General features: G+C 37.3%; 1 protein-coding gene across 3 annotated transcripts in view; it reads left to right on the top strand.

The window, feature by feature from the left end:
- CACNA1D (calcium voltage-gated channel subunit alpha1 D) overlaps window positions 1-27,999 on the top strand; it is a 272,427-nt gene that overhangs the window by 102,453 nt on the left and 141,975 nt on the right. For all 3 annotated transcript variants that reach the window (XM_083353210.1, XM_083353209.1, XM_083353211.1), the window contains exons 4-8: window positions 3,715-3,854; window positions 5,137-5,279; window positions 6,886-7,038; window positions 8,199-8,395; window positions 24,112-24,215. In XM_083353210.1, the coding sequence (XP_083209336.1) occupies window positions 3,715-3,854; window positions 5,137-5,279; window positions 6,886-7,038; window positions 8,199-8,395; window positions 24,112-24,215 (737 nt within the window). The remainder of the gene's footprint in view (window positions 1-3,714; window positions 3,855-5,136; window positions 5,280-6,885; window positions 7,039-8,198; window positions 8,396-24,111; window positions 24,216-27,999) is intronic.

The following is a 27,999-nucleotide window of genomic DNA, read 5'->3' as shown; positions in this document are numbered from 1 at the left end:
ACTTCTACCCATTGGCTCTGTAGAGTCTGTCCTCTAAGGATCTTTTCATTCTTATCTCTAGAGAAGGACAAAATAAACAAGAACAAAATAACAAAGCAAAACTAACCCAAAAAGAAAACAAAAAAACAAAAAACCTAACCATGGACTAATATTCCCAGCCTTAATACATGGAGCAAATAATTTCTTCGCTGATTTTTGTATTATTAAAAATATTAGGAAAATGTTAGCTTTTTGTTAAAGGGAAAGAGACACATACAGTTTAAGTACTAATGAGACTTAATTTTTTAAAATAGGGTTGTGATTAGGTGTCTTTTTTTTTTTGAACCAATGACTTATGGACTAGATTCATACAACACAACTCAGTCAGTAAAAATATAATTCATATTCACAGGACCTGTCAAATACAGTTTTAATCTTGCTTCTTTTTGGTTATCTAATGTATTATATCAGTGGTTCCCCAACCTTTTGAGTGCCAGGGACCAGTTCCATGGAGGGCGGTTTTTCCACGGACCAGGGTGTGTGTGGTTTCATGCACTGCCTGGATCCCGCAAATGCGTGGATAGGGCTTTGTTACTTGGAATGATGCTAAGCTGCAACCTGGGGGTTGAGGAATCCCCGTTTTATATGAATGAAACCACCTCAGTGAAATCCTATGAGAGCTAAGGAAAAAAGATTAATTCACTAGCCATGTTCAACATGTTGTCTAAACACAGCCACTATTTAAAGCTTGATATCTGCACACTCATTTGATGACAGTTTACAGGATGTGGAGTCAAAGCAAGCAAACAAGCTGACTGCGCTGACTGAGTAACTGAACTAAATACACTTCCATTTTATGTTTTCCACTTCCCAAAAACCTGAGAAGTAAATACATGGTCAGCTGAAGTTTGAGAATTGAAGGTGGGGAGGAGATAAAATTCCTGATACAGGTAGTCCTCCACTTACAATCACAACTGGGACCAGAATTTCCATTGCTAAGCAAGAGGGTTGTTAAGTAAGTCTCATCTGATTTTAAGACCTATTTTTACCATGGTTAGTAAGTGAATCATATGATCATTAAGTGAATTGACTTTGCTTGTCAGAAGCCAGCTGGTAGGTTGCAAATGCTGATTGCATGTCTCTGGGACACTGCAACTGTCGTAAATACATGCCAGTTGCCACGTGCCTGAATTTTGATCATGTGACCATGGAAAAGCTGCAAGTGCCATAAGTGCAAAGACCAGTTGTAAGTCAACTTTTTTCAGTGCCGTTGTAACTGAATGGTTGCACAATGAATGGTTATAAATAGAGGAGTACCTGTATCTGGAAAATACATCAGTCATAAATTCTACATAGCTGTCTTGCTGGAAACAGAAATTCCGCTGTTTTCCAGCTTGGGTTATGCTATGGTGGGTCTAAAATAAATCAGCTTAGCTGCCAAACAGACAACAGTGTAAGAAGTATATTGATTCTGAAGCATGGAAGGAACCAGTTTTGGTAGTCCAACTCACTATAACAGTGCAGAAAGTCTATTTTTATGAGACAGAGATATGTATGCAATCAAAAATGTTTTTGCTTCATAACATAAATAAATAAATAAATTGTGCCTTAGAAGTTCAGTTGAACTGTTTTGAGTAGGTTGTGATTTGCCTGAACAGAAACTCAGAATATTATGTTTGTTCCAGATTCAGTTGAGAGAAATTATAGAGAGATTTTATAGCGCAAGTTGATCAAATCTATGCTACTGGTTTCCCAGTCCTTCCTGCTGATATTCTAAATCCTATCCTATCCTATCCCATCCCATCCTATCCTATCCTTTCTCTCATACCATCTCTAATGGCGAAATATAAGGTCCAGGGTATTTGAGGAGCCATTTCACCCAGTGGTGGGATTCAGCCAGTTCGCACCACTTTGGCAGAACCGGTATCTACTTTTTTGTTGCCCAGGCCCAGAATGGACTTCCAGAAGTGGCATCCACAAAGAGAACTGGTTGTTCACATATTTGAATCCCACTACTGATCTCACCCCAATGGGACTAGTTCGACCCACTCACTCCAGCGGAAGGGGCCTTCTGAGGACCAAGTCTGCCAAGGAATTCCAATGGTTGAGGTCACACAGAAGAGCTTTTTCTTCTGTGGCCCCGGCCCTGTGGAACATTCTACCATTGGTGGTGAGAAATGCTTCTGTTCTTTTGGCCTTCTTTGGCCTGGTTGACTTGGGCCCCTGAGAGGGGTGCTCACTACTGCAGGTGGTTGATGGGATAAGAAGAAGATCTTACCCTGTGCCATCCATCTTCCTGGTACTAGTTTTTTTATATAGTTTTTAAAATTTTAATTGTTATACCTCTCTCTCTCTCTCTCTCTCTCTCTCACACACACACACACACACACACACACACACACACACACGCACGCACACACACTTTGTAAGCCACCCAGAGTCATCTTATCGGTGAGATGGGTATATACACAGAGACAAACACACACAGACACAGACACACTTGCTTTAATGTAGGGGTATTATCTTATGTGCAACTGAGACTTTTCAAAATGCCAACCATTCTATTTCAGCTCATCCCAATGCTTCCAAAGAACAGCCTTTATACTTTCCAGTTCAGTTACTTTCCTTACAACACAGTCCCGGTAAAACATTTTCTGTAGACGCTTCATCTGGGTTCCTTCTCATTTTCTTCTCTTTTCTAAACTCATCACTAGCACTCTCCTAGACCTAGTGCTTTCCAGGTTCAGTTACATTTACTGTGTTAACATCCTTTCCCATGTTCCTGGCCAGTTAGAAAAGCATTAAAAATGAATGGATTTCTCCGAGTTCCTACTCTCACCCAGAACTCTTTAAAAATGTAATAAAAGAAACCTTACATAAATTCTAGGTAACTGTAAATACCAGTTTGTGGAGCTTTCATGAGAGTGGTGCAATGCTGGTGTGATGTCATTTTGCAAGATTATGCTGAATATATTATTTGCCATCAGCAAATTATGTTTTAATATTAGGTGATGGCTTTTCTGGCTCCAAGTTGATGAGCTGGAGAAAGTTTAACACAACATAATGTCATTCTGAAGGTCTCTGATTGATGTCTTTCTGATTACCTACCTGTACTTACAGAGAATGTAAATGTCCTACAACTCACTGAGCATCTGGTCAGGGAAGACTGCAATATACGATTGATCCTTCAATATCTTATTAGATTATAGGGGAAACAGTTTGCATTAATAGTGCGTGTTGCAGTAGCAGAGAGCTTATAATTAAAATCTTTATTATGCTTTAACTCATTTTAGATTGTTTTATACTTATAAAGGAACAGTTTACAACTATTAACTGTTGAGGGACAGAAAGATGGAATAAAGATGAAATAACATTGCTGCCCAGTCAGAGGTTCGAAATGAGCAGCTATACAAGTTGAATAAATAAATAAACTGCACATTATATTATGATTTAAGGAGCCATTAGTCTGAAATCGCTCACTGAAGTTTGTGAGCAGTTTCAGTAGTTTAAAAGGGATTAAGCATTTATTTGAAGTTTACACTGACAAAATGCATGGTTTGTGGTATTTGAGCTTACTGGTTCTCTGAATGCTAAGAAAGAACATACTAGATATTTTTTTATTCATGACTGCTTGATACGCAAGCGTTAAAAGAGACAAATCATAAATGTATTATATAAATCAGTGCTTAATTTATTAATGATTGGTTTGTTCATTTTTTCATGTGTGTATTACAGGAAAAAGTAGAATATGCCTTCTTGATTATTTTTACAATTGAAACATTTTTGAAGATTGTAGCATATGGATTATTATTACATCCCAACGCATATGTTAGAAATGGATGGAATTTACTGGATTTTGTAATAGTTATAGTAGGGTAAGTCTAATTTTTATTTTTTCTAAGAAATTAACATCTAAAAATGTTTCTACTTTATATATATGCTATAACATTCAAACAAAGAATCTGTAATTATCCTTATCTTCAGCTTTATGAGATTGCAGTGTTGTCAAATACTTAATTGCTTTGCAATGATTTCCCAAATAGGAAATCTAATCCTTGAATATATTCCCCTTGCACTTTAAGAGGACTCCACTGAATTTTATATAACAACATCCTTTAGTAAGGTTTATATAAACACATACTTAGAATTGTTCTCTATAATGTTTTTCTTTTACAGAAATAATATCTGCATAGCAAGCCGTATATGTGTATTCTGAGGTGTGAAATGTAGCACAAGACAGATTCCTTCACTCCAAAAAAATTACATAATATATGAGAGGAACATAGGGTTCTTATTACACTTTTGCCATGGGAAAAGATAACAAATATAGATTTTATCAGAAAAAAATCAAACTGATTATTAAAACTGCTTCTGAGAATCTACAAAATATAAGGGAAGACTCTGGATAAGTATAATGAGAGTTCTGTTTGGTAGAAATAATTCCAGTAACATTGTCTTGGAATACTATATCAGAATAATTAGTAAGGTTTTTTTTGTTTTCAGACTATTAATGGATTATTTAAATGATTTGGCAAAAAAGATGAGATATTAAGAAATAAATCTCTCACCAATGAATAGTTTGCAAACATTTAACATATTGTGCCGCATTCTGAGTAATATTGCTTGAATTATTGTTTTGCGTGGAAACCCTATTCCAAAAGATAAACATCTTTTGAACTGTGTTCTGACAAAATAAATCTATTCCAATGTAATGACTGAACATCATCTCTAGTAGTCTATCCTGGCCACTAGTTATCACAAGAGGTGAGCAATAGTTAAATATAAAATTGTGCATAAAACTGTCTGCAACATGTGGATATGAACACATTTCTGTCTGAATATGAAGAAAAGAATTGGATAGTGCTAGTGATCCTGAGTTTGAATTTGATGTTTTATGTCTGATTCCTGAAAGATACATGGAACCTCTCAAGAAACACTTGAATTACTCCAAGCTATTTTTTAAATCATGAAGCCTGCTCTTCTAATGTTGTAATGGTGATCTTTTAGTTTTTACATAATACACATGCAGTATGCATAAGTCACTAAAGATTCTTCCGTATTACATCAAAGTTAAGCCTCCTTTATGAAAAAAACCCCTTATTATTATCTTACGTTATAGTAACAACAATCTATAATCTTTTATTTCTTGTTCACCAGATTGTTTAGTGTAATTTTGGAACAATTAACCAAAGAAGCAGAAGGGGGTAGCCATTCCGGTGGCAAACCAGGTGGTTTTGATGTCAAAGCTCTAAGGGCCTTTCGTGTCCTGAGACCCCTCCGGCTTGTATCAGGAGTGCCCAGTAAGTCACTGCTTCATTAATTATTTGTGAATTCAAACAAAAACATCCCTAGGCTAGTTTGGTAAGCTTTTCTGGAGGCTGAGGTATATCGTCCCCTTCCCCTTTCTCTGTAGAGTACAGTACAGTAAAATGTGATGGCAATGGTATATTACTTAGACATAGACCAATCTGAGATTTCAAATTGAATAAGGATCTAGTCCACAAAGCAAGCAAAAGTGTTTAGACGTATTACGTTTCATAGTTTAGGCCATAATTTACACATTAGGTAGTAAAATAGTTAGATTACACATGTATTGGTCTGCCCCTAAAAAGACATTATTATTACTGCTGTTGTGGTGGTGGATACCTTTCTGCCTGTAGCTCTCAAGGCAATCTAAAATAAAATTGAATACTTTGAAATAGAATAAAAACAGCTGGAATATTACAGATTTGATTGATGGATGGTTTGCCTCGGAAGAGTCTAGCACAGGGGTAGGCAACCTCGGCTCTTTTATGACTCATGGACTTCAACTCCCAGAATTCCTGAGTCAGCATAGCTGACTCAGGAATTCTGGGAGTTGAAGTCCATGAGTCATAAAAGAGCCGAGGTTGCCTACCTGTGGTCTAGCAGAACTCACTCCGTGACCTAGTGTCAGAATATTATGTAATATATAATATTATAATAACACATAATAACAATAACAGTAACAATAATAAAAGTTGGAAGGGACCTTGGAGGTCGTCTAGTCCAACTTCCTGCTTAGGCAGGAAATGCTATACCATTTCAGACAAGTGGCTGTCCAGTCTCTTTTTAAAAACTTCCAGTGTTGGAGCATTCACAGCTTCTGGAGGCAGGTTGTTCCACTGATTAATTGTTCTCACTGTCAGGAAATTCCTCCTTATTTCTAGGTTGCTTCTCTCTTTGGTTAGTTTCTTTTCTTTCCTTTCCTTTCCTTTCCTTTCCTTTCCTTTCCTTTCCTTTCCTTTCCTTTCCTTTCCTTTCCTTTCCTTTCCTTTCCTTTCCTTTCCTTTTCTTTTCTTTTCTCTTTTCTTTCTCTCTCTGAGAATATTTCAGGTTGAATGAAGCATCTGTTCTTTTAATCTCTTTGCTTTTAATATTTCATCCACACGCAAGGTCATAATGCTATGTTTATCACACTATAATCTGTTGCCATGGAAATGATGGCAATTGATGTGGTTCAGGAAAATCACTTCAATGGAGGATCAAGCAATTGTCAGAGATGCAAAATTCTCACTGACAGCAGATTGATACCTCTAATTTTGTATGTATACAAATCTCAGTTCGTATAAGAGGCAGCTATTTTTCTTCCCTTAACAAAATGAGAGCTTGTATTATATGCTCAAGTGCATCTTTAAAGTATTGTGTATCTGAATGGTGATTTTATTTTATCTGTGCTGTTTCCCACCCCCAGTACAATCATGCTGACTGCAAGATAGTCAGAAATGTAGCCCAATACTTCTGCAGTGCCCCAGGTTGTAAAGGCTGTGCTAAAAATAGGAGGGGGTGGCTGCAGTTTTAGTCCTGATGCCTACTTCTCTTTTTGCATTTGTTCTTTGTAACTACAAAAAAATCAAAACAATATAACCAGTGCTCTTTATTTTACAGGTTTACAAGTTGTCCTGAATTCAATTATAAAAGCCATGGTCCCCTTGCTCCATATTGCCCTTTTGGTATTATTTGTAATTATAATCTATGCTATTATAGGATTGGAACTTTTTATTGGAAAAATGCACAAATCGTGTTATTTTGAAGATTCAGGTGAGTAAAGAAATTGTTACTTTTAACTGGAATTGAACAGTGGTATCATAAACCATTGACTGAAAGCTATAATAGTTCTCACCAAATAAATACAGATTACATATTGCTTTTTCCTGAAAAATCAGATTTAATGGGGTCAGAATTATATCTTCCCTGTCTCTCTCTTCATGGGAGACATCTATGGCTTTCTGCATCATTCAGTATGACATTTATAGTAAAAATTATCAATTCAGGTTTTCTATATCAGAACAGAAGTGTGAGAAAATGTTAAAACCATTGGTAATTGATAACTGTTTTTCAGATCTGCAGCCAGCTAGGGTACAGTAAATACTACTTAAGACTGATGCTCAGCCCTACTGCCTAAAAATAAAAATTAGTACCAGATGATTAATAATGATGGGAAATCTGTCAATATTATAAAGGGTTTCCCATTGGTACAACCTGAAAAAGGATATTCTCTCGGAGGCTGATTCTGTATCTTTAGGTTTTCAAAAAGAATATAACTGCTTAAAATTCATTCTTTTGACAATTTGTGAAATGGTACCAAGTTCAAAATAGAAATCTGCTGACTGAAATTTAGGTATTATTAATAAATAGCAATGTAGTATTAAATAAGAAAATGCCAGATAGGAAACATGATTCTGGGATCAGGCACAGTTTTACTACTATTTTTAAATGGGTGAAAACATATTTTTGTTTATTTTTTTTGAAGAAAATCATCCCTATATGATTTCTTTTTTATTAGCATGTAATAGAAAATATATTTCATATGTATAAAGTATAAATGTAAAAAGGGATGACCTACATTAGAAAGATGGGATATAATATTTCATATCAATTAATATATAACACTGTTTCTTTGTAAAATACCATTCTACCTGATCTTTATTAGAGAGTAAAGTCTGCTAAGAGCACATTAGTATATAATGCCGTGATAGATATGTGTGCATGCACACATGCGTGCGTACACACACACACACACACGGAGGCACTCACACACAAAGAGACACATAAAATATATGAATTCTTTATCTTCAAGATCAAACCAGATCGAGCTTTTTAGGTTCATTCAGATACATGATCCTTCTGACTGCTGTGCTTTTTCTGAGCCAGAGGCTGAAGACTGCTTGGCCTGAAATATTTTTTTTATTCTCTTTTAGAAATATTAGCTGAAGATGAACCCGCACCTTGTGCATTCTCAGGGAGTGGACGTCAGTGTCCCCTAAATGGCACTGAATGTAAGGGCGGCTGGCCTGGACCAAATGGAGGCATAACAAACTTTGATAATTTTGGTTATGCAATGTTAACGGTATTCCAGTGTATAACTATGGAAGGATGGACAGATGTGTTATATTGGGTAAGTGGTGCTTTTTGTGTATTTGAAAACATTTCATCTAAAATAAGAGTTCTGCAATTATTTTGTAATTGTGAGCCACTCTGGTAAGTAGCTGCAACTTACTTTTCTTGGATTACTTGGGTTTAAACAAATTCAGTATGGACAGTTGTTTTTTTTAAAAAAAATGATCTTATGTTTCTAGGTTTTCCAACCTTATGTTTCATCAAGATGTCCAGTTTTATGAAAGTCCTTGTATCTGATTATTTTTAAGCGTGGTGAGATTTTTATATTAAAAATATTTACAATTCCATGTCAATATGCTTTCAAAAATGTTTTTTAGTTTTATTTTATTTGGCAAGTTTTGAGCATATAAAATATAATTGAAAGCAGCGACTAAATTATCTCCTTCAATTTTCTTATACTATGATAACGAAACATATTACACTTCCTGTCATTCCTGATGAGAGTTGTAGCTCCGCAACATCTGGATGGCTACAAATACATTTTCTTATTATGTATCAAAGTGATAAACATTTCAGTAGCTTTACTCTATCCCTTTTTACCCAGAAGTATTCCCGTCTCCCTATACAGTAAATGTGTTTAGAGTTGTACCCTAGGTAATTTAAAGGTTCCCCCGCACATGTGTGCTAGTCGTTTCCAACTCTAGGGGCCGGTGCTCATCTCTGTTTCAAAGCCGAAGAGCCAGCACTTGTCCGAGGACGTCTCCATGGTCATGTGGCCGGCATGACTAGATGCCAAAGGCGCACGGAACGCTGTTACCTTCCCACCATAGTGGTCCCTATTTTTCTACTTGCATTTTTACGTGCTTTCGAACTGCTAGGATGGCAGAAGCTGGGACGAGTAACAGGCGCTCACTCTGTTACGTGGCACTGGGGATTCTTAGTATCTTCACCTCATTTTCCACCGTTGTGTTCCTGATCTGATTCTTACATAACTGTGTTGAAGTTTTGTAGAATTTGTTGATTGTTAGATCCCTCTTGTAATCTTTCATTAGTCTGAATTCCTTTCCAAATTGTCTGTTCAACTACATTAGCTCCTTTAAGGTAAAGGTAACGATTCTCCTGCACATGCGTGCTAGTCGTTTCCGACTCTAGGGGCCAGTGCTCATCTCTGATTCAAAGCTGAAGAGCCAGCGCTTGTCCGAGGACGTCTCCATGGTCATGTGGCCGGCATGACTAGACGCCAAAGGCACATGGAACACTGTTACCTTCCCACCATAGTGGTCCCTATTTTTCTACTTGCATTTTTACGTGCTTTCGAACTGCTAGGATGGCAGAAGCTGGGACGAGTAACAGGCGCTCACTCTGTTACGTGGCACTGGGGATTCGACCCGCCAAACTGCCAACCTTCTGATCGACAAGCTCAGCATCCTAACCCACTGAGCCACTCCGTCCCTGTACCCTAGGTATAAATATTCAAAGTGATTCCAGTCCTTTACAATAAGGGTGCACAGCCCCAAACCTACAGCACTACATAAGATTTGGTCTGTAGGTCTGATGCAATGTTTGTTGTGATCAAATTGGAAAATACATGGGAAGTAATATTAATGTCATTTCATTATTTGAAATAGAACTAGATGCAAGCTGTAGACATTTTTATTAGATAGCAGGCAAAGATTTGGGGGCCAGATGTTATAAATAGATATGTATTCTACCCAGTGGTGGGATTCAGACGGTTCGCACCACTTCAGCAGAACCAGTAGTTAATTTTTTGTTGCCCAGGCCCAGAATGAACTTCCAGAAGTGGTATCCACACAGAGAGCCGGTTGTTCCCATATTTAAATCCCACCACTGATTTTACCTGCACTGATTTGAGCAGGAAAGTATTTTTTTATTGTCAAAAAACAAATCCTTGCTGACCTACCTGCAGTTCCAGATCTATTTTCTTTATAAAACTCTTATTTTATGTTATGCCTTGTATGATTTTGAAAATTATGTTGAAAATTATCTGAATATAATGTCATGCCTCAGAAGGCTGACAAATGCTTGGAATATATACAATTTTCCTCCCTTAGGCAGTTTTTTAAAATGTTTACAACATCAAATATTGTAATGATTTTAACCACTGTAATGGACAGAGCGTTATTTCCTCAACTAAAGGCTGCTTCCTACTGAAGGTGGCAGAAGAACTCCATTAATATTAAGTGTGTCTACAACCAGCAGGGATTTAATTAATATCTCCATGTGGGACTAATTCCTAAAGTAACTTCTGCCACCCATGGAAACAGAAAATAACTATTCTGTGTTTACATATTCCACAACAAAAACAATTGACAAAGATGCTATTCTTGTCTGTTGCTACCATTTAATTATAAGCTTTTAAAATATTTCATATTACTACATGGGTGTGTATACTGCACTATTACAATGCCTCCTTGAAATCACCACAATACAATATATTTGCCATGCCAGGGAAAGGGCCGTCGTTTATTTCTATAAGAAGAAATGTTAATGTTAATGTTAATGTTAATTTTATTTGTATACCGCCCTTCTCCCGAAGGACTCAGGGCGGTGAACAGGGCACATATAAAATACAGAATACAAAAGTTAAAAAGAATTAAATACAAGGCCCAAGCTAAAACAATAAATAATAATATAAGAACCACAATAAAATCCCAACCCATCCCCCATCAGGCCAGGCTGGCTTGTTCGAATAAATAGGTCTTCAGATCGTGTTGGAAGGAGCGAAGGTCGGGCGCCATCTGGAGCTCAACCGGCAACCGATTCCATAAGTCCGGGGCGCCCACAGAGAAGGCCCTCCCCCTGGGGGCCACCAGACGACATTCTCTGACCGGTGGCACCCTGAGGAGGCCCTCTCTGTGGGAACGCACAGGGCGGAGGGAAGTTGACGCCGGCAGCAGGTGATCCCCGAGGTACTCCGGACCCATGCCATGTAGGGCCTTAAAAACCATTACCAAAACCTTGAATCTCACTCGGAAGACAACTGGGAGCCAATGCAGCTCGCGGAGCAGAGGTGTAACATGGGAGTATCGGGAGACTCCCAACACAACTTTCGCGGCTGCATTCTGTACCAGTTGGAGCCTCCGAGTGGTCCTCAAGGGAAGCCCCATGTAGAGAGCGTTGCAGTAGTCCAAACAAGAGGTCACGAGCGCATGAGTGACTGTACACAGGGCATCCCGGTCTAGATAGGGCTGCAACTGGCACACCAGGCGAACCTGGGCGAAGGCCCCCCTAGTCACAGCCACTATGTGGTCTTCCAAAGTAAGCCGTGAATCTAGGAGGACTCCCAAGTTGCGAGCCCTATCTACGGGGGGTAATACTGTAGCTCACCCCCCATGGAAAGAGATGGAATTTTCTGAATATCCCAGTATGCCGGTATGCACAGCCACTCAGGCTAGGATGGCTACCTCTTTATAATATTTAGTGGGAACTCTTGCCAATTAACCAGAAACATTGAGATGTTTCCACTACCAAGTTATGGTAATCGTCAGGAGGTTTTGTTCTAACATTCAATCCAAATTGATCAGCCTTCCTGCAATTTAAATACATGATTCTGTGTCCTGCACTTGGATCAGTAGAGGTCAGGCCTTCAGTCTGGGTGCCATCTTTTCAGGCATTTGAAATATACTGTCATATCTTTCTTCTCTTTTCATCTGAGATTCCTTCACTTTCTTTATATAGGGCTTAGTTCCTAGTCCCTGATCATTCATGCTGTCATTCTCTGAGTTCTTTTTAGTTAGTCAGAATCCTTTTTAAAGTATGATGCAAAGCACAATATACAAAATGGCATCTGACCAATGCAAAGTTCTCTTATGGAAACCATAGTAATACATGAAAAGGAATAACTGAGAATGCATTTCAGAGAGAATTGAGAACTCCTTTGCAAATTATTCCTTTCCTCATTAAGACAGAATGTTTCTAGATAGTTTCCTATCTAAAATTCAAAATAATGTTTAGCCATCTCTTTAGAAACTACAGAATCAAAAAATAAAACTGTAGTGGTAAGGAATAAAGGGGAAAATTAGTGAACTTTAATAATAATAATAATAAGTTGGAAGGGACATTGGAGGTCATCTAGTCCAACCCCCTGCTCAGACAGGAAACCCTATACCATTTCAGACAAATGGCTGGCCAGTCTCTTCTTAAAACCTTCCAGTGTTGGAGCATTCACCACTTCTGGAGGCAGGTTGTTCCACTGGTTAATTGTTCTAACTGTCAGGAAGTTTCTCCTTAGTTCTAGGTTGCTTCTCTCCTTGACTAGTTTCCATCCATTGCTTCTTGTCCTGCTTTCAGGTGCTTTGGAGAATAGCTTGGCTCCCTCTTCTTTGTGGCAGCCCCTGAGATATTGGAACACTGCTATCATGTCACCCCTCACCCTTCTCTTCATTAAACTAGACATACCCTTATTATATTAATAAGGTTCAGATTTGTTCAGAACATTACCGGATGAAACTATTAGAATGCTAAAGCTGGAAGAAGCCATTTAGGCCACTGAGTCCAGCCACCTGTTTATTGCAGAAATATAAATTTCCTGTCTGACAGATGGCTGTCTGGTTTTCACTTGATCACATCCAGAGAAGGAAAGTCCATTAGTAAGCATCTCTCTTAGAAAAGAACTTTGAAGCATGCTGGTTAAATGTCAAGAGTTTTAAATGATCCATGTAGCATGAGGATCTCACATGGAGAGAAATTATCTGAACTGCTTTATATGGAATACCTATCCCAACACAACAAAACTTAATCTGCAACAGTTCTTCTTCTTCTTCTTCTTCTTCTTCTTCTTCTTCTTCTTCTTCTTCTTCTTCTTCTTCTTCTTCTTATTATTATTATTATTATTATTATTATTATTATTATTATTATTATTATTATTATTATTATTTACAGTATGTAACAGAGAATGTCAGAAAAGCATAAAAGTACTTTCTCCATCTCCAGAAGATGGTTTGAAGGATGCTTTTCTCACTATAAAAGAACTAGTGAGATGTAGTGCTTAATCAGTTGAACTTGAATTAGAGAAAGCAGATTCTTGTCCACCATCAGCCATAGAAACTCAGAAACTTTGGACCACTCACTGTCACCTTGCACCAAGAAAGAACAGGGTATAAGTGTGACAAGTAAATACGTGAATATTTTTGAACCATGTTTATTTGATCCACCTTTATTTATATGGAGTTAACACTGTTAACTTTGACTATTTTAAAGTTATTTTTTTTAAAGATATTATTTCAGGAGTTTTGTAGCTAATCTGGTTTTGACTGTAGAACTTATCACAAATGACTCTCTTACACTATGATTACAGCTACCCTATCTAGGCTGCAAAAGAAATCCAGTCAATTGTTAGATGGCAACAAAAATAGCACAGAAAACTTTTGCTGCCACTTCGTGGTCATCCAGATCACTCTGAGATATCCTAGACTCATGTTTTATGGTCTGGTCACCTTCTACTAGAGTCTAGAATTTCTCTTTAAAATTTATACTCACTGCTTTTAATCGATAATTTTATGAATAATTGAATGACATATATTAAAGCTGAGTTTATGTGAGGAGATAAGTCTTTGTTTATTCTAGCTACTACAGTTGTTTGCATTGTGTAGAAAGCCCTGGATAGGGTTTAATCAGAGTTTCTTTTAAAAAAATCTGTTCAGTCATGTCTAATTCTTAGAGACTGGTTTCAGAGTTCAATAGGTAACCAGGTAATTTGATATGAATGTTGTCTGTAACAACCTGTCATTGTGTCTTTATGTAATATTTATAAACAAATCTGTCTCTTAATTATTTAAAACTTCATATAAATTATTCATAATTACATATTTAACCGTGTGTATGTCATACAATAAAAATAATACCAATATGCAGAAGATGTCATTGCAATACTGAATTACCATAATTGATTAGGAATATAAAAGTCAATGTGATTTCTTTGGAAGGTGTCTGTATTCAAAACTAGCTGATGGTGAATGTGTAATGAATGGAGTTTTCCCAATTAGTAATAGTTAGTGTTTTGGTTCTGTAGAGGTGCATGCTTTTCTACATCCTGCTCCTTCATAATTGAAATACTATGTATATTAGGCAATGATTAAATGAATGTTCAACAAAACCAAAGCCCTGGATAGGGTTTAATCAGTGTTTTTTTTAAAAAAAAAAATCTGTTCAGTCATGTCTAATTCTTAGAGACTGGTTTAAAGTCCCACTTGCCCATCCCCCAATTTTTGGCAATTACCATATATAATGAACCAATACCGCTTATGCTATTGGTTTTGGGAAGTGTGGATAAGAAGATGTAAGTAATATGTTAGATATTTGTGGAGAATAAGGAAACAGAAGTCCAAAGAATCTTATTATAATATAAATGACATAAATAGTGGGTGTGTGTTCATCTCATTGAGTCCCTAGTTCTTTAGTCATTTATTTTAATTATTTCCAAATTTTCCATTTAAGGAGCTTGAGATAAGAAACCTGGGAATCCTTCCATTGTGCTCTTATAAAAACTATGTGAGATAGCTTGGATGAAAATGCAGGTGTTCCACAGTCTTCTAGTGAGCTCTGTGGTCATGTAGAAATTGAACTTAAATATCTACTAATATGGGGATTTATGCATTATTAATATCCAGAAACTGCCTATGGTCCAGTTGGCTTGAGGCACGAAACAAATCACCATACACACATAAATGTACTCAAAACCACCACTGAGCAGGAAGGTTCTTTTTATTTACCTAAATGTTCGCTTCAGTCAGAATGCCTATTTTATGATCCTGGCTTCTAAGGAAAGCAACAAGGCCAAACCCCTGTTTTATACAACACACTTGACAAATTATTTTATGTTTATGTATTATCTTAGGAGTAAATGGGCTGCACGCAGAGGCATAAGAGCGATTCTAAGAACTCTTGGTTTATTTTTATTATGTTAAATTGCAAGTGAAAAGCATGTGATGCCTGCGCTTTGCTTCTCATAGCATCTATATCCTCCCTCAATGCATTTGACATATAGGATGTAGATAAGAGACAGATTGTGGCGTGTTTATGTTTTGAAATCCAGAGAACACAGGGAAGAACATAGGACAGTTTTTTCTGACAGATAAGCTGTGGGTAAGCTGTTAGATTTGAAAGGCATTCCCTTTTAAGCTTGTTTGATATATGAGCCTCTAAGACCTTAGAGCAGAGCCTTTAAAATCAGCAAGGTTTTGAGAAACTGTATGTCATTCTGGCCAGGCACTTAGAAGTCTGTGTTCAAGGTTTGGTTGACCTATTATTCAGACATCAAAGCCTATTAGAACAGCTTGCACTGTTTCAGAAAATCCTGATTCTCAAGGCTATTCTAGATGCTGATAAAAGCTCCACTATCTTAAAGGCCAATTAAAATATTATGTGACACACATGTACACATACTACATACAAAATTTCAAGACATGTAACAGGTACAGTATTTAAAAGAGCTAAAGTGGAGATATACTTAGGGTGTATCTCTATCTATAAGAGAAGGAACTATTGAAGTAAGCATTATTTACTTCTCAGTAGACACGCACTGTATTAATTGATACAATTGGTGCGTTAATCTGATGATTATTATTTTCCTTTAGCATTATCCATTTATTTATGCAGCTGCCAATCTCACAGACATGTGACACTGGGGGCTTACAGTACAACAATAGTTGAAACATTCCATAACAATCCACAAACAATAAAAACTAAGTAAAATAAAAAAGTAAACAGATAAAACCCAAGATTGTGGGAGAACAAATCCCACAATCTCATATGGTCATCTTGCAGACTCTCCTTAGGATCCACAAAGCAGGTGGCAAAAAACATGTTTTAAGAGCCTTCCAGAAAGCTAATGTAGATTGAATGTATTTTCCAAAAAGCTTAAAGCAACCAGAAATACTTATTTTGTTTCTCTTTATTTCAATTGCTATGAAATAAATGTGTTTATAACAGTGGAAATTATTGTTAAAGCCAAATGAATAAAGTCTGGCATATAGTTGTGTGAATAATTTTTTTTCTAGAATTCTTCTAGAACAGAAACTAGGTAATTAAATGAAATGCAAATTCTTTTTTTAATCCAGTGACATCAGAAGATAACTTCTGCATAAATGTAAGGTATAAAGTTAAATAGAGGAAAATGTAATAATATTTGTTTAGAATTGTAAAATATGCCAAAACTATTGTGGACTGGTTTGCTGCATTATGAAGGAAGTTTATTTTCAGTGTTGACAAGCATCAATACTGTTTACAATAATACAATAAATATTTCAAACATTCTAAAAATAATGACTATCTGCAGTAATTAAAGATTAAACTTTTTAAAAAAGACAAAATCCATTATTTGCACTAATAGGATTTGTTGTAAGAGAGGTGTAATCCAGAAGGAACCATGTATCTTGCTGGTAGAAGTACATTTCTAGAAACAAACTATCATAAATAAGTTACTAGGAAAATAAACTTTCTCTTTAATGGAACTAGTGCATGAGAAAATATATGATACTTTGGAGAAGCTGGGGAACGTTGTATAGTATAACTTCAGTGTGTCTGATTTTGCATTAGATTTGTCTTTTAATAGAATTAAACTGTTTGTTTTAATCTTTCAAGTAGCCAAGCAGTTTGTATGTGAGTATAGTATTATCTTGAATACATAGTGCACATTGCCTCCTCCTACTGTGGAAAAAGCTAACCAGGATCTCTGACTTGATCCATTCTTAACAAACCAGGAGCATACGATTGAATAAGCTTTTCTGGATTTAGATCTGCTCCTGTTGACAGAAAGAATCAGGAAAAAGTAGTTTGTTCCAAGAGACTTGTTGAAGATTAAGGTTTAGTCAGAAATATAGTGGGATTTACTCACAGCAGCACATATTAATACTCCTTTTCTGCAAATCAGTTGTAGATTTCAATTTCAATTGTTGAAAAATAATATTTTCAGCCAGCTCTCTTGCCCACAGTCTACAATTCTTAAAAGTCTTGATAGATCGATCTCAAATATTAGTGATATAATAAGAACGCTGTAGGCATCTCTTACACAGCCCTAAATTATCATAGTACTGGGGGAGCCTTGGTCAGAAATAAACCTTATTCCAAATAATCAAAGGAATTTCAGACAATTTGTCTGGTAAGAGATAGAAGAGAGACAGAAGGCAACCTTAACACAAATGCTTATTGGTTGGTCTTAATCAATCTGATTTAGTCCACTACTGTATATGAAGTAATGAGATATTCCCTAGAATTAAAGGCAAGTGAAACATATTTTGTCTCTTTTAAAAAATAAAGGGGAAGGGTTCATTTATTTAATCTCCAGTATATAAAACTTAATATGCATCATCCTCTCTCTTTCTGTAGGTTAGCATGATATATGAACTAAAGCTGGTTACAAAGGCCTTTTTGTATTCACCAAATTTGTAGACAGAGAAATTGGAGAATTTCTAATTTCTAAGGAAGGACACCTTAGTGCTGATGATAACACAAAAGGCTAATGAAAATTCTCATCTGGAAGAGTTCCTTCCTGATGTTTTCCTTTGGGATTTAATCAAAGCCTGGGAACCCAAAGGGATGATTATACAGTGAAAGGCAGTATATTTTTGACAGCTCCTAATTACAGTAAATGGCTCATTTAATATAATTTAAATATTAAATCTGGGTTAAGAAAACCCCATTGTGGTATTTTTATAACATGCTATGGCCAAAGTAAATATATTACAGTTAAACACGATAGTGGGATTTTCACAAAATATTCAATTCTGTTTTGTTCCTTGTTTAGCATGTTGTGTAAAATGAGTACATTTCTAAGACCTAAAAGAGGGAATATGGTGTAGTAGTTGAGGTGTTGAATTAGGGGCAGTAACACCTGGGGTCTAAGCCATTGTCAGCCTCGTGGAAGTTCATGGCATGACTTTGGGCTAGTCCGTCTCTCTCTCTCAGTCCAATCTACTTCACAGAGTTTGTATTGTGTGGAAAATAGAAGAACACAGTGCTAGCCGTGCTGCTTTGAGCTCCTGAATAAAAGGAAGGCTATAAATGTAATGAATGAATTCAGAACTTAGAATGAACTTAGGAATTCTATTCTCCTTTGAAATTTCTTTCAAAGGAGAACAGAATTTCTGAGTTCATTCTAAGTTCTGAATTTCTTTCAAAGGAAACTCTCTTTCATCAGATTGAATGAGAACTAATACAAAATCACATGGTCTAAATTCTCTGCCCAGCAGAGAAGTCAGTCAAAACCTCCATTCAGTATGCAGTTTTGTGATAAGACAATAACAGACTCCCCCCCCCCCCCGACACAGTGAAGGAGAAATTGCACTTGAATGAATACAATTTTCATTGATAAGTTATTGAGAAACTGATATAAGAAAGGATCTTGTGAACGATATACACACACAAACAGACTGGCATAAAGGCTATTCTGGAAATGAAATATTTGGGGAATTGTTCTCAAAAAATGATGTAACACAAATTGTATTACTAGGTGGACTAACAGTACTACTAGTTCTAAAGCATCTTCAGATTCCTGTGATAATGCCTATATGTTCAAGAGCTGGCCATTTTATTTCTGACACAGCTGTGCTGTGGTATTTGAATCCAATGAAAAAATAAAAAAAAACTTCATTTTTTTAATGCTGTGGATGCATGGAATTGTGGATAGTCTACTTTCCCAAATACGGGCAGGTCTCCTAGCTCCTGGGAGAAGAAAGTGTGGCATCTTTGCAAATTCTCCATTGCGGAAGTCACTGAGAATCCTTTAAATAGAACCAGATAAATTTGGATAGCATAATATAAAGATGTAGATGGAATGTTTGTGTGTAAGATTTAAAAGTCTCCCTTCTTCACAAAGAGTGGGATGATATGATTTGTGTTGCTCTAAAACTCTTGGAAACTTATGGTAGGCAATGAGTTTTGTCTTCAGTTTTGCTAGGATGGCAAGTCAGAAGAGGACTGTTGTGTCTTTGAAGGGCTTTTGAAGGATTTGGAGGTGGTAGTGGTGGTAATGGAGGAAAACGTGCACTGGTGTACCTCAAGGTTATGGCTTGGGCCCAGCACTCTTCCAACATCTTCATAAATTCTCTAGATGATGGAATAGAAGGGGAACTCATCAAAACTGCAGATGACAACAAGCCAATTCTTTGGAAATTAGATTCAGGATTTAGAAGGATGTTGACAGATTTGAGCATTGTACCCTTACCAACAAGATTCAGTTCAGTGGAGAGGAAAGTAAGATCCTGCACCTAGGCAAGAAAACCCCAATGTACAGGTACAGAATAGGTGGTACCTGGCTCAACAGTAGTGACTGAGATCTAGGAGTCCTAGGTCTAGAAGTCTTAGTGAACCACCACTTGAGTATGAGCTAGCAGTGTGCTGCTGCAGCTGCCAAAAAAGCCAGTGCAGTCCTAGGCTGCATCCAGTGGTGGGATTCAGCTGGTTCGCACTGGTTTGGCAGAACCGGTAGCTAAATTTTGCTGAGTTCAGAGAACCGGCTGAATGTACACTGCTTCCGGAAGCTTAATCTAGGCTTTGTAGGCCTGGAGGAGGCCTCCTAGGCCTATAACAGGGGTGTTGAACTCAATTTCATTGAGGGCTGCATCAGTATTGCAGTTGCCCTCAGGGGGCCGGGTGGGTATGGCCAGGGTGGGCGTGGCCTACTGGGTGGGTGTGGCTAGAGTGCGTATGGCCTACTGGGTGGGTGTGGCCAGCTCTACATCGTTCGCATCAAGGGTGCCTATGGGGGCCTGGGCAGGAGTGGGACAGATCTGAGGGTCTCTGGCAGGAGGAGGGTCTCTGGGCCAGGGCCAAGGCAGTGGGGGCCGTTCCCTCACTGTTTCCAGGATTGCTTCGCGGGCCACATGAAACCACTTCGCGGGCCGGATCCGGCCCCCGGGCCTTGTGTTTGACATGTCTGGCCTATGGATGCCACTTCCAGAAGTCTGTTCTAGGCCTGGGAGGCCAGGAGGAGGCCTCCCAGGCCTAGAATAGTCCACTCGAAGTGCATGGATGCTACTTCCAGAAGTCCATTCTAGGCCTTGGAGCTGCAGGCCTGCATCCAGTAAGAGAACCAGTTGTTCAGGTATTGTAATCCCACCACTGGCTGCATCAATAGAAGGATATCATAAAGATCATGAGATATGAGAGCTCTATACTACACTAATGAGATCTCACTTGGGATGCTACATCCAGTTCTGATTGCCACATTAAAAAAAGATGCTAAAACTCTAGAAAGAGTGCACAGAAGAACAATAGAGATGATAAGGGGTCTAGAGGCTAAACTGTGTGATGAACATTTGAGGGAACTAGGTATATCTAGCCTAATGGAAGAGAAGGTTTAGAGCGACATGATACCGGTAGCTCCAGTACTTGAGGGGCTGTCAGAGAAGAGGGGATAGACTTTTTCTCCAAAGCATCTAAGGGCAAGGCAAGAAATAACAGGTGAAAGATCATTAAAGAGAGATCCAATCTGGAACTAAGGAGAAATTTCCTGACAGTAAGAACAATTAATCAATGGAACAGTTTGCCTTCCGAAGTTGTGGGAGCTCCATTGCTGGGGGTCTTTAAGAAAAGATTGGACAGCCATTTGTCAGATGCAATAAGGTCTCCTGCCTTGTTGTATAAAACATGGCTGGCTCAGGAATTCTGGGAGTTGAAGTCCACGAGTCATAAAAGAGCCAAGGTTATCTACCCCAGGACTAGGAGATTTCCAAAGACCCTTCCAGCCCTATGATTCCATGATCCTTTGTTTTTAATGAAATGTTGTTAGAAAATTAATTAAACAAAAAGCAAAACTTTAAAAGTACTTTTTTTAAAACCATGAAACTTTCCAAGCAGATAGAAAGTCTGGAGAGAAAAAAATACAATGATTCCTTGCATTCTTCCTGAGGAAGAGGAAAAGCGAGGCTTCTAAAATTGTTTCATAATATGTAATTTTTACCACATTAACCTATTTTAGGATATTAACAAAAGATTTTTCTTACCCATGCAATGTGTCCATCTATCTTTCTCTTTTTTGGAATCTGAGCTATTGTACATCTGAACTTTTTTCTTTCTTTCCTCACTTCATCATTAAGCACACACACAAAACAAAGTGCTCTTTCATATGGACCAACCCCATTCCTCCAAATGTATTTTCTTCCTAGCTTGTATGTGTACATCTGTGTATGCATTTATGTATGTATGTGTGTATGTATGTGTGTATGTATGTATATATGTATGTATGCCTTTTAAAAACAGATGCAAACTTATGTGGGAGTTGGGGAACTGATTTTGGACTTAGTCCTAAAACTAAATTAAGGTAACTTTCACTATCCTATCCTAAATGTATATAGTTTTCTTTCTTTCTTTGCTATTGTAACAGCAAGAACTATCTTAGAAATATTCAACATCTATGTACATATTCTGACAATGTGACTTTCTGTTATTGTCATCTAAACCTCAATAATACGAACTGGTTGCCATAACATTAACAAACGTTATCCTGATTAATTATCTATTTCATGCAATGTATTTTTCACAAATGGGAAATTATTGATCTCTGAGATAAAATGTGTCAGTTCTTACATATTTTGATTAGATGAATTAGAAAACAGGTGATAAAGATGCTGGTTGGCTAAAGTTTTCAAGCTATTTCACAGTAAAGATTTATACACAGGCGAGTATATTTGCCTACAAGGGAGTGAGGTGTCTAATGATCATGATGCCTCATAACTTCTCAACAAAGTACGGTAGAACAATGAAAATGATTCCACATGGAAGTATATAAATTTATCTTCACTTTGAGACTAAATTACCTAACTGTAATTTATTGTTCTGTTATTACATTTGTCTTGGTCATCATATAGTTAAATCTGCTGGCTTGTGAAAGTGTCATTGCCTAACATTTCGAGGAACAGTTGCATGATATCTTCCCTCAGAAGCCAAGATGCCTCAAAACTGTGTAAACCATGCAGATATCTTCTGCTACATTTATGGCAAGGTTACATCTGCAGTATGTAAATGCAGTATGACGGCTGTGGAAAAAAAAGGCATATCACCTATATTTTGGATGCAAATAGGGGAACAGGACAAGAGTTGGGCCCCTCGTTATTGTTGCATTACATGTGCAACTTATCTGCATCATTGGCTAAACAAGAAGAAAAAGTCCATGCCTTTCATAGTCCCAATGGTGTGGAGGGAACTCACCAATCATAGCAGTGACTGCCATTTTTGCATGGTTCCCCCAGTTGCAAAAGGGATCTCAAGAAAGAAGAAGTGGACCCTGGAATATCCAAACATTCCATCTGCACATGGGGAGGACTTGCCAATTCCAGATCCACCAGAATCCTACTCTCTAGACTCATATGATGATAAAGATGATGAGCAGAATGCAGCTGATCCGGGGCCATCAATGTCAGAGGACCCAAACTTTAGCCCAGCATATATTCCTCCTGAACCACATCTAATTTCACAGAGTGAACTACATGACCTGGTCAAGTATTTGGAATTGCCTTAGAGTAAGGCAGAGCTTTTGGGCTCCTGATTACAACAGTGGAACTTCTTGCAGAGTGATGTCATGAAAAATCAATAAATGCATGGAAAGTTAGGTTATTGGTATCATTAAAAAGATAAATTTATAATGATTGGTGTGGCAGCATTCTCATTGCTATATCACATTTTGCAGAAAAGTTATGGAGCATAATTGCACATCCTCCTGGTAATTTTAAATTATTTTATGCAATTTTGACCTGAACGTGTATCTTGGAAACTGGAGCCAATTAATACTCAGGACTTAATTTTCCTTTATTAGTGACCCAATTCTGGTAAAATTTAGCTACTTTCATGTACAAGGCTTTCTCCCTGCAGACCAGTGAATTTAAATACTGTATTCATTTATCTGAGTACACAGTAAAGTTTTTAAGGAGTTGTTTATAAAACTGCATTTGGTAATCTTTTTAAATTTCTACACATGGTTTTCCACAATACATCTTTCAAATTAAAAGAGAATTGATGGTAGAATGATAACAGCAAAGCTTTCCCCATGCTGATCTGTCCTTTGGACAATCAGTATTTGTTTGTTTTGTGTGTTTGTGTTTGTGTTTGTGAGACAGAGAGAGAGGGAGGGAGGGAGGGAGGCAGGGAGGGAGGGAGAGAAATTCCTGGTTTTGAATTGATGCACAGAAAAAAGAAAGGAGTGGAACATCGAGACTTCATATTTAAATAATTGGAATTGAATTCAGTGTTGTCATTGCACTGATGGAGTGTACTAATTCATAATAAATGTTGCTTCTTGTATTATCTTGCTTGTGAGAATTGGGAATCCCTTAGTATCTATGCAGGGCTCACACTGTCTGATCGCATAAGTGGAAGTGCACTTGCTTAAATGTTGGATATTACCCATACTCTGATTCTCCCCCCCCCCCCATGCCAGCCTTTAATTTTAAGAACTCAATTCTATTCTACCCTTTTTGGCTTTGCAAGAGCTACGTTTAACTGCTTCTCTGGCAAAACTAGAAGTTTTCTTTTACTGTATGTATTGCCACTCAGTTCTGTCTATAGATTTTTGTGTGTAAAAATTTATTATATAGGATGTATGGAGTTCTGGTGCTTTTGTATTTTTCCCTGATATTTCTAAATATACGTCTGAAGAAATGAAGAAAATGATGGGTGGTTTTAATCTTCTTTCCCCCCCCCTTATATCTGGTCATTATAAAAGTGACTGAATTTATTTCACATGCATGTGTTTTGGTCACCAACTGATCACTATTGCAAATGGAAGCAAATGTTTCTACAAGGTCGTCTTATTTCTTACAGATGAATGATGCTATGGGATTTGAATTGCCATGGGTGTATTTTGTCAGTCTCGTCATCTTTGGGTCATTTTTCGTTCTAAATCTTGTTCTCGGTGTATTGAGCGGGTAAGCACACACCTTTTTCATCCTAGAAGCAGAGTCCATATTTCAGTTGCCGTGAACACATAGGTAGAGAATAGAGATTAAATCTAAAGAATTGGGGATAAGGTTTTCAAATTAAAACATAGTGGACCAGAGCTTCCTTAAGACCAAATCCAAAGCTATTTTCTAAAAACAAATAAAATCCCAATAAATCAGTTTAAATATAAGTATAGCATTAGATATGAAAAATACAGTTAAATAGGAATTAATTGGTCTGTACAAATAAAATAAGTAGAATAGAATTGTATATTTCCACATGACATGAGGATACAAAAAGTTGTGTAATTTCCATGACTAAATAAGTGGAATTGTACACATCATGCGTAAGTGCTAAAGTGGTGGTAAATCTGGTAAATGCTGAAGCAGTGTGCTGTTAAAAAGAGAAGATGGTGGTGCTAATACACTCAATACCTATGTGATCTGTCAATTGTGAAAGGACTCTGCTATATAGTGAACAACTGAATCATAACATATTTCCTTACATTTTACAGGTAAATGATGCAATAGGATGTGAATGGCCATGGATCTATTTTGTTAGTCTTATCATTCTGGGCTCATTTTTCGTACTTAACCTGGTACTTGGTGTACTTAGTGGGTAAGCCATTAAATTAAAATTGCATTTCACACCACAGTGTATAAAATGGTCTGTGCATTTGTTTTAAGTTTTACACTGCTGGCTTTTCTGCATGTGCATTGGATTGGTGCCATTTTATGAATGTTTGCTTTTCCGACTGCCTGAATTTTATCATTGTACTTGCCTGTGACACCTTTACACTGCTTTCCAGCTCCTTTAATTCAGTGAAGAGCTAACATTGCCAGTGTTATACTTCTGCACTTCTTATAGATATGAATACTCTAAAACAGGGGTCACCACAGCTAGCGTTGTGGTGTCATGCCAGTGCTATCATCACAGCAAGAGCAACATCACTCGTGCTAGCATTGTGGCATTGCGCGAGTATTTGTGGCCCCATTTGCATCATGTGTACAATCATGGCCCCATTCGTGTGAGTGCAGCCCCATTTTCGCATGCACGTGGTCTCATGCGTAAAGGTGCCTCCACTTGGGCCGTCAGCTCTGAAGGTTGGGGACCCCTGCTCTAAAACACCAGTGTAAGCGGTATTTTCAAATATGGATAATGCTGTTGTTCCCTGTTACCCACACCAAATGTAATATTCACATTAGCACACAGGCCTTCCATATAAATTATCTTTACATTATTCATGTAAAGACATAGTTTAGCACGCACTTCATTTTTCTTTCTATTTGTACCAATTGTTTAGTTTTTCTAAGTGTTTGTTGCTCCCGCAACATTGAGGGAAACATCCTGTCTAAAGACATGAAATTTAATCTAGGGAATAGTATCAATGGCTTGCTTGGCTGTCAGTTGTAAAAGCAACAATAATTTATCAGTGCAAGACATTTCATCATTGCCAAAGGGAAAGGTTATCATCTCACCATCATGTTCCAGAAGGTTTCTTTCCTGTACTAAAAAAAATAAAAGAACCTGGAATACTGGCAGATTACCTATCAGGTGCAAAACTTAACAATTTGGAAAGGGAACATTCTAGAAAACCCCCGAACCATTTCATTCTCTTTCCAGCCAATGTTAAATCTCCTCTAAAACATGTTGTTCTAGAAGCCATTTAACAATTTCCAGAAATAATTCCTCCAAAATGGAATCAATTTAAGGGAACTTTTCTGTATTTTAGACCAAAAATATCTCTTTTAGAGACAGACTCTTCCCGAGAGACCTCAAATGCCCTCTAATTTGGAGATTTGCCTTTGGAAAAGACCATACCATTCCAGAGTTCCAGAGGGGAACAAACTATTTTGGAGTTCTTTAAAAAGATTCTGTTTCCAAATCAGTGAGTTTTTTCACATCCTCTAGGTCTCTGTGTTAGTAGTGCACATGCTTCCATATTAGTCTTGACTTCTGGCAACTGCCTGTGCAAGTCTTGCAGTTTTCTTGGCAGAAATTTCAGAAATGTTTTGGCCTTGCATTCTCTTTCCTGGGGCTGAGAGAGTGTGACTGGCTCAAAGTCACCAAGGTAGTGTTTGTGTATTAACATACAGAAAATTGCTTGTAGTATATAATCATAAAAAACATAAACCAAATATAGTGGTTGCACCATGTGCCATAAAACACATACTCTTCTTTCTCTGCCTTATCCTGCAACTACTGCTGAAATTACAACAGGGAAACAGAACGTGACCCATTGTTTTGATTACCATTTGTGAGCAATTAGAGCAGGTGCCTGGCTGACTTTGCCTGATTTTGAAAGCTAAGGAGGGTTGGGCTTGAATAATAAATACATGGATGGAAGACTATGAGGAAATAATCAGGCTATAGACTGGGATATGGAAAATCATCCTTTAAGAATGCAGTAATAAAGATTGAGGAGAGGTAATATCTGGAGGACCACTTACTGCTTGAACTATATATAAACAGGAATATCATTTTAAATATAGACATAATTTATTGATTGATTTATAAAATAGCCACCCAACTGTGAGTCAGGACAATATTTGTGCAACCTAGGAAGGTTAAAACTCACTGATCCTGGCCATTGCTTTAAAGCCAGAAGTCCTAAGGAATTGAATTAGTCGAAGATTAGTCTTTTACCACATACCTCATTCCTAATCTTGGAGAATAGGACTGAAGAAACACTTCTGTTCCTTTCAGCATATTAGTTAACTTTGATTTACAATTTCTGGCATTATTTTCATGAAATAGTTTCAATGCCCCTATTTTAATTTATTGTTGTATTTAAACAATTTATTTCCTTTATTATGTTACACCTTTTCCTAATCAGAGTAAGGTAAATATGAATAACATAAGAATCCCATTAAAATATACTATCCAGTCAATTATATATATAACCAACTTACACAGCTAACCTGAATGTAACTCAGTGAATGATTCTCAGTGAATGAGTAACAGAGGGTATTATATTATGGATTTTGCATAAAACAAAGCAGATAGAGCAGAGAAGCTTTCTTATTGTTTCAGCCTCAAACTCCTACAATTAAAGAATTTAGAAGTAGGCTCGCTCATAGGGAAGAATTTGGTTTTTTTCAGAGAGACAGGTCCCACGTCCTTTAGGGCTTCATGTATTGTAAGCATCCCAAAAAGGAAGAATGTTATAAGCAGAATCATAGCCAATGGATCAGTTTTAATACAAAATATATTTTGTCTAATTATCCTGAGTGTTGTGGAGAGGAGTAATCACATTCCATTTATCATTATAATTTTTCAACAGTAACAAGTTTCTCTATAGGATAGAGCCCGGGTGTCAAGCTCGCCATGTCATGTGATGTGTCGTGACGTACCGTGACTTTTTTTCGCATTGCTGGAGCTGGGGTGGACATGGCCTCCACATGGTGCACCAGCCCACGGGGTGGCAGTTTGACACCCCTGGGACAGGGGGAAATTTCATTAATCTATGTAGGCACCTAAGTAAACATACACTGAAATAGACACTGGGGCAAAGACAATCTCCTCTAGTCTGCATTGGTCACATTCTCTTTGTTCCCAGTGGTTGCTGTTGCACAAAATAATCTGTAGGGTTATTTTTAAAAATAGACAAAAGGCATGGCACAACCTGAGAGATATGGAGGAAAACTGCCCCTTATCTGGCATAAATATCATTTATTAATCAAACATATAATGCCCACCCTTGGATCTGGAGAAACCTTGTGCAGCAAACAAAACAAAATACATCAATCTTAAACACTAAAGGAAAACCTA

The sequence above is a fragment of the Vipera ursinii genome, assembly GCF_947247035.1.
Source record: "Vipera ursinii genome assembly, chromosome: 2".
NCBI lineage: Eukaryota > Metazoa > Chordata > Lepidosauria > Squamata > Viperidae > Vipera > Vipera ursinii.
This window is presented reverse-complemented; position numbering and strand designations above follow the sequence as displayed.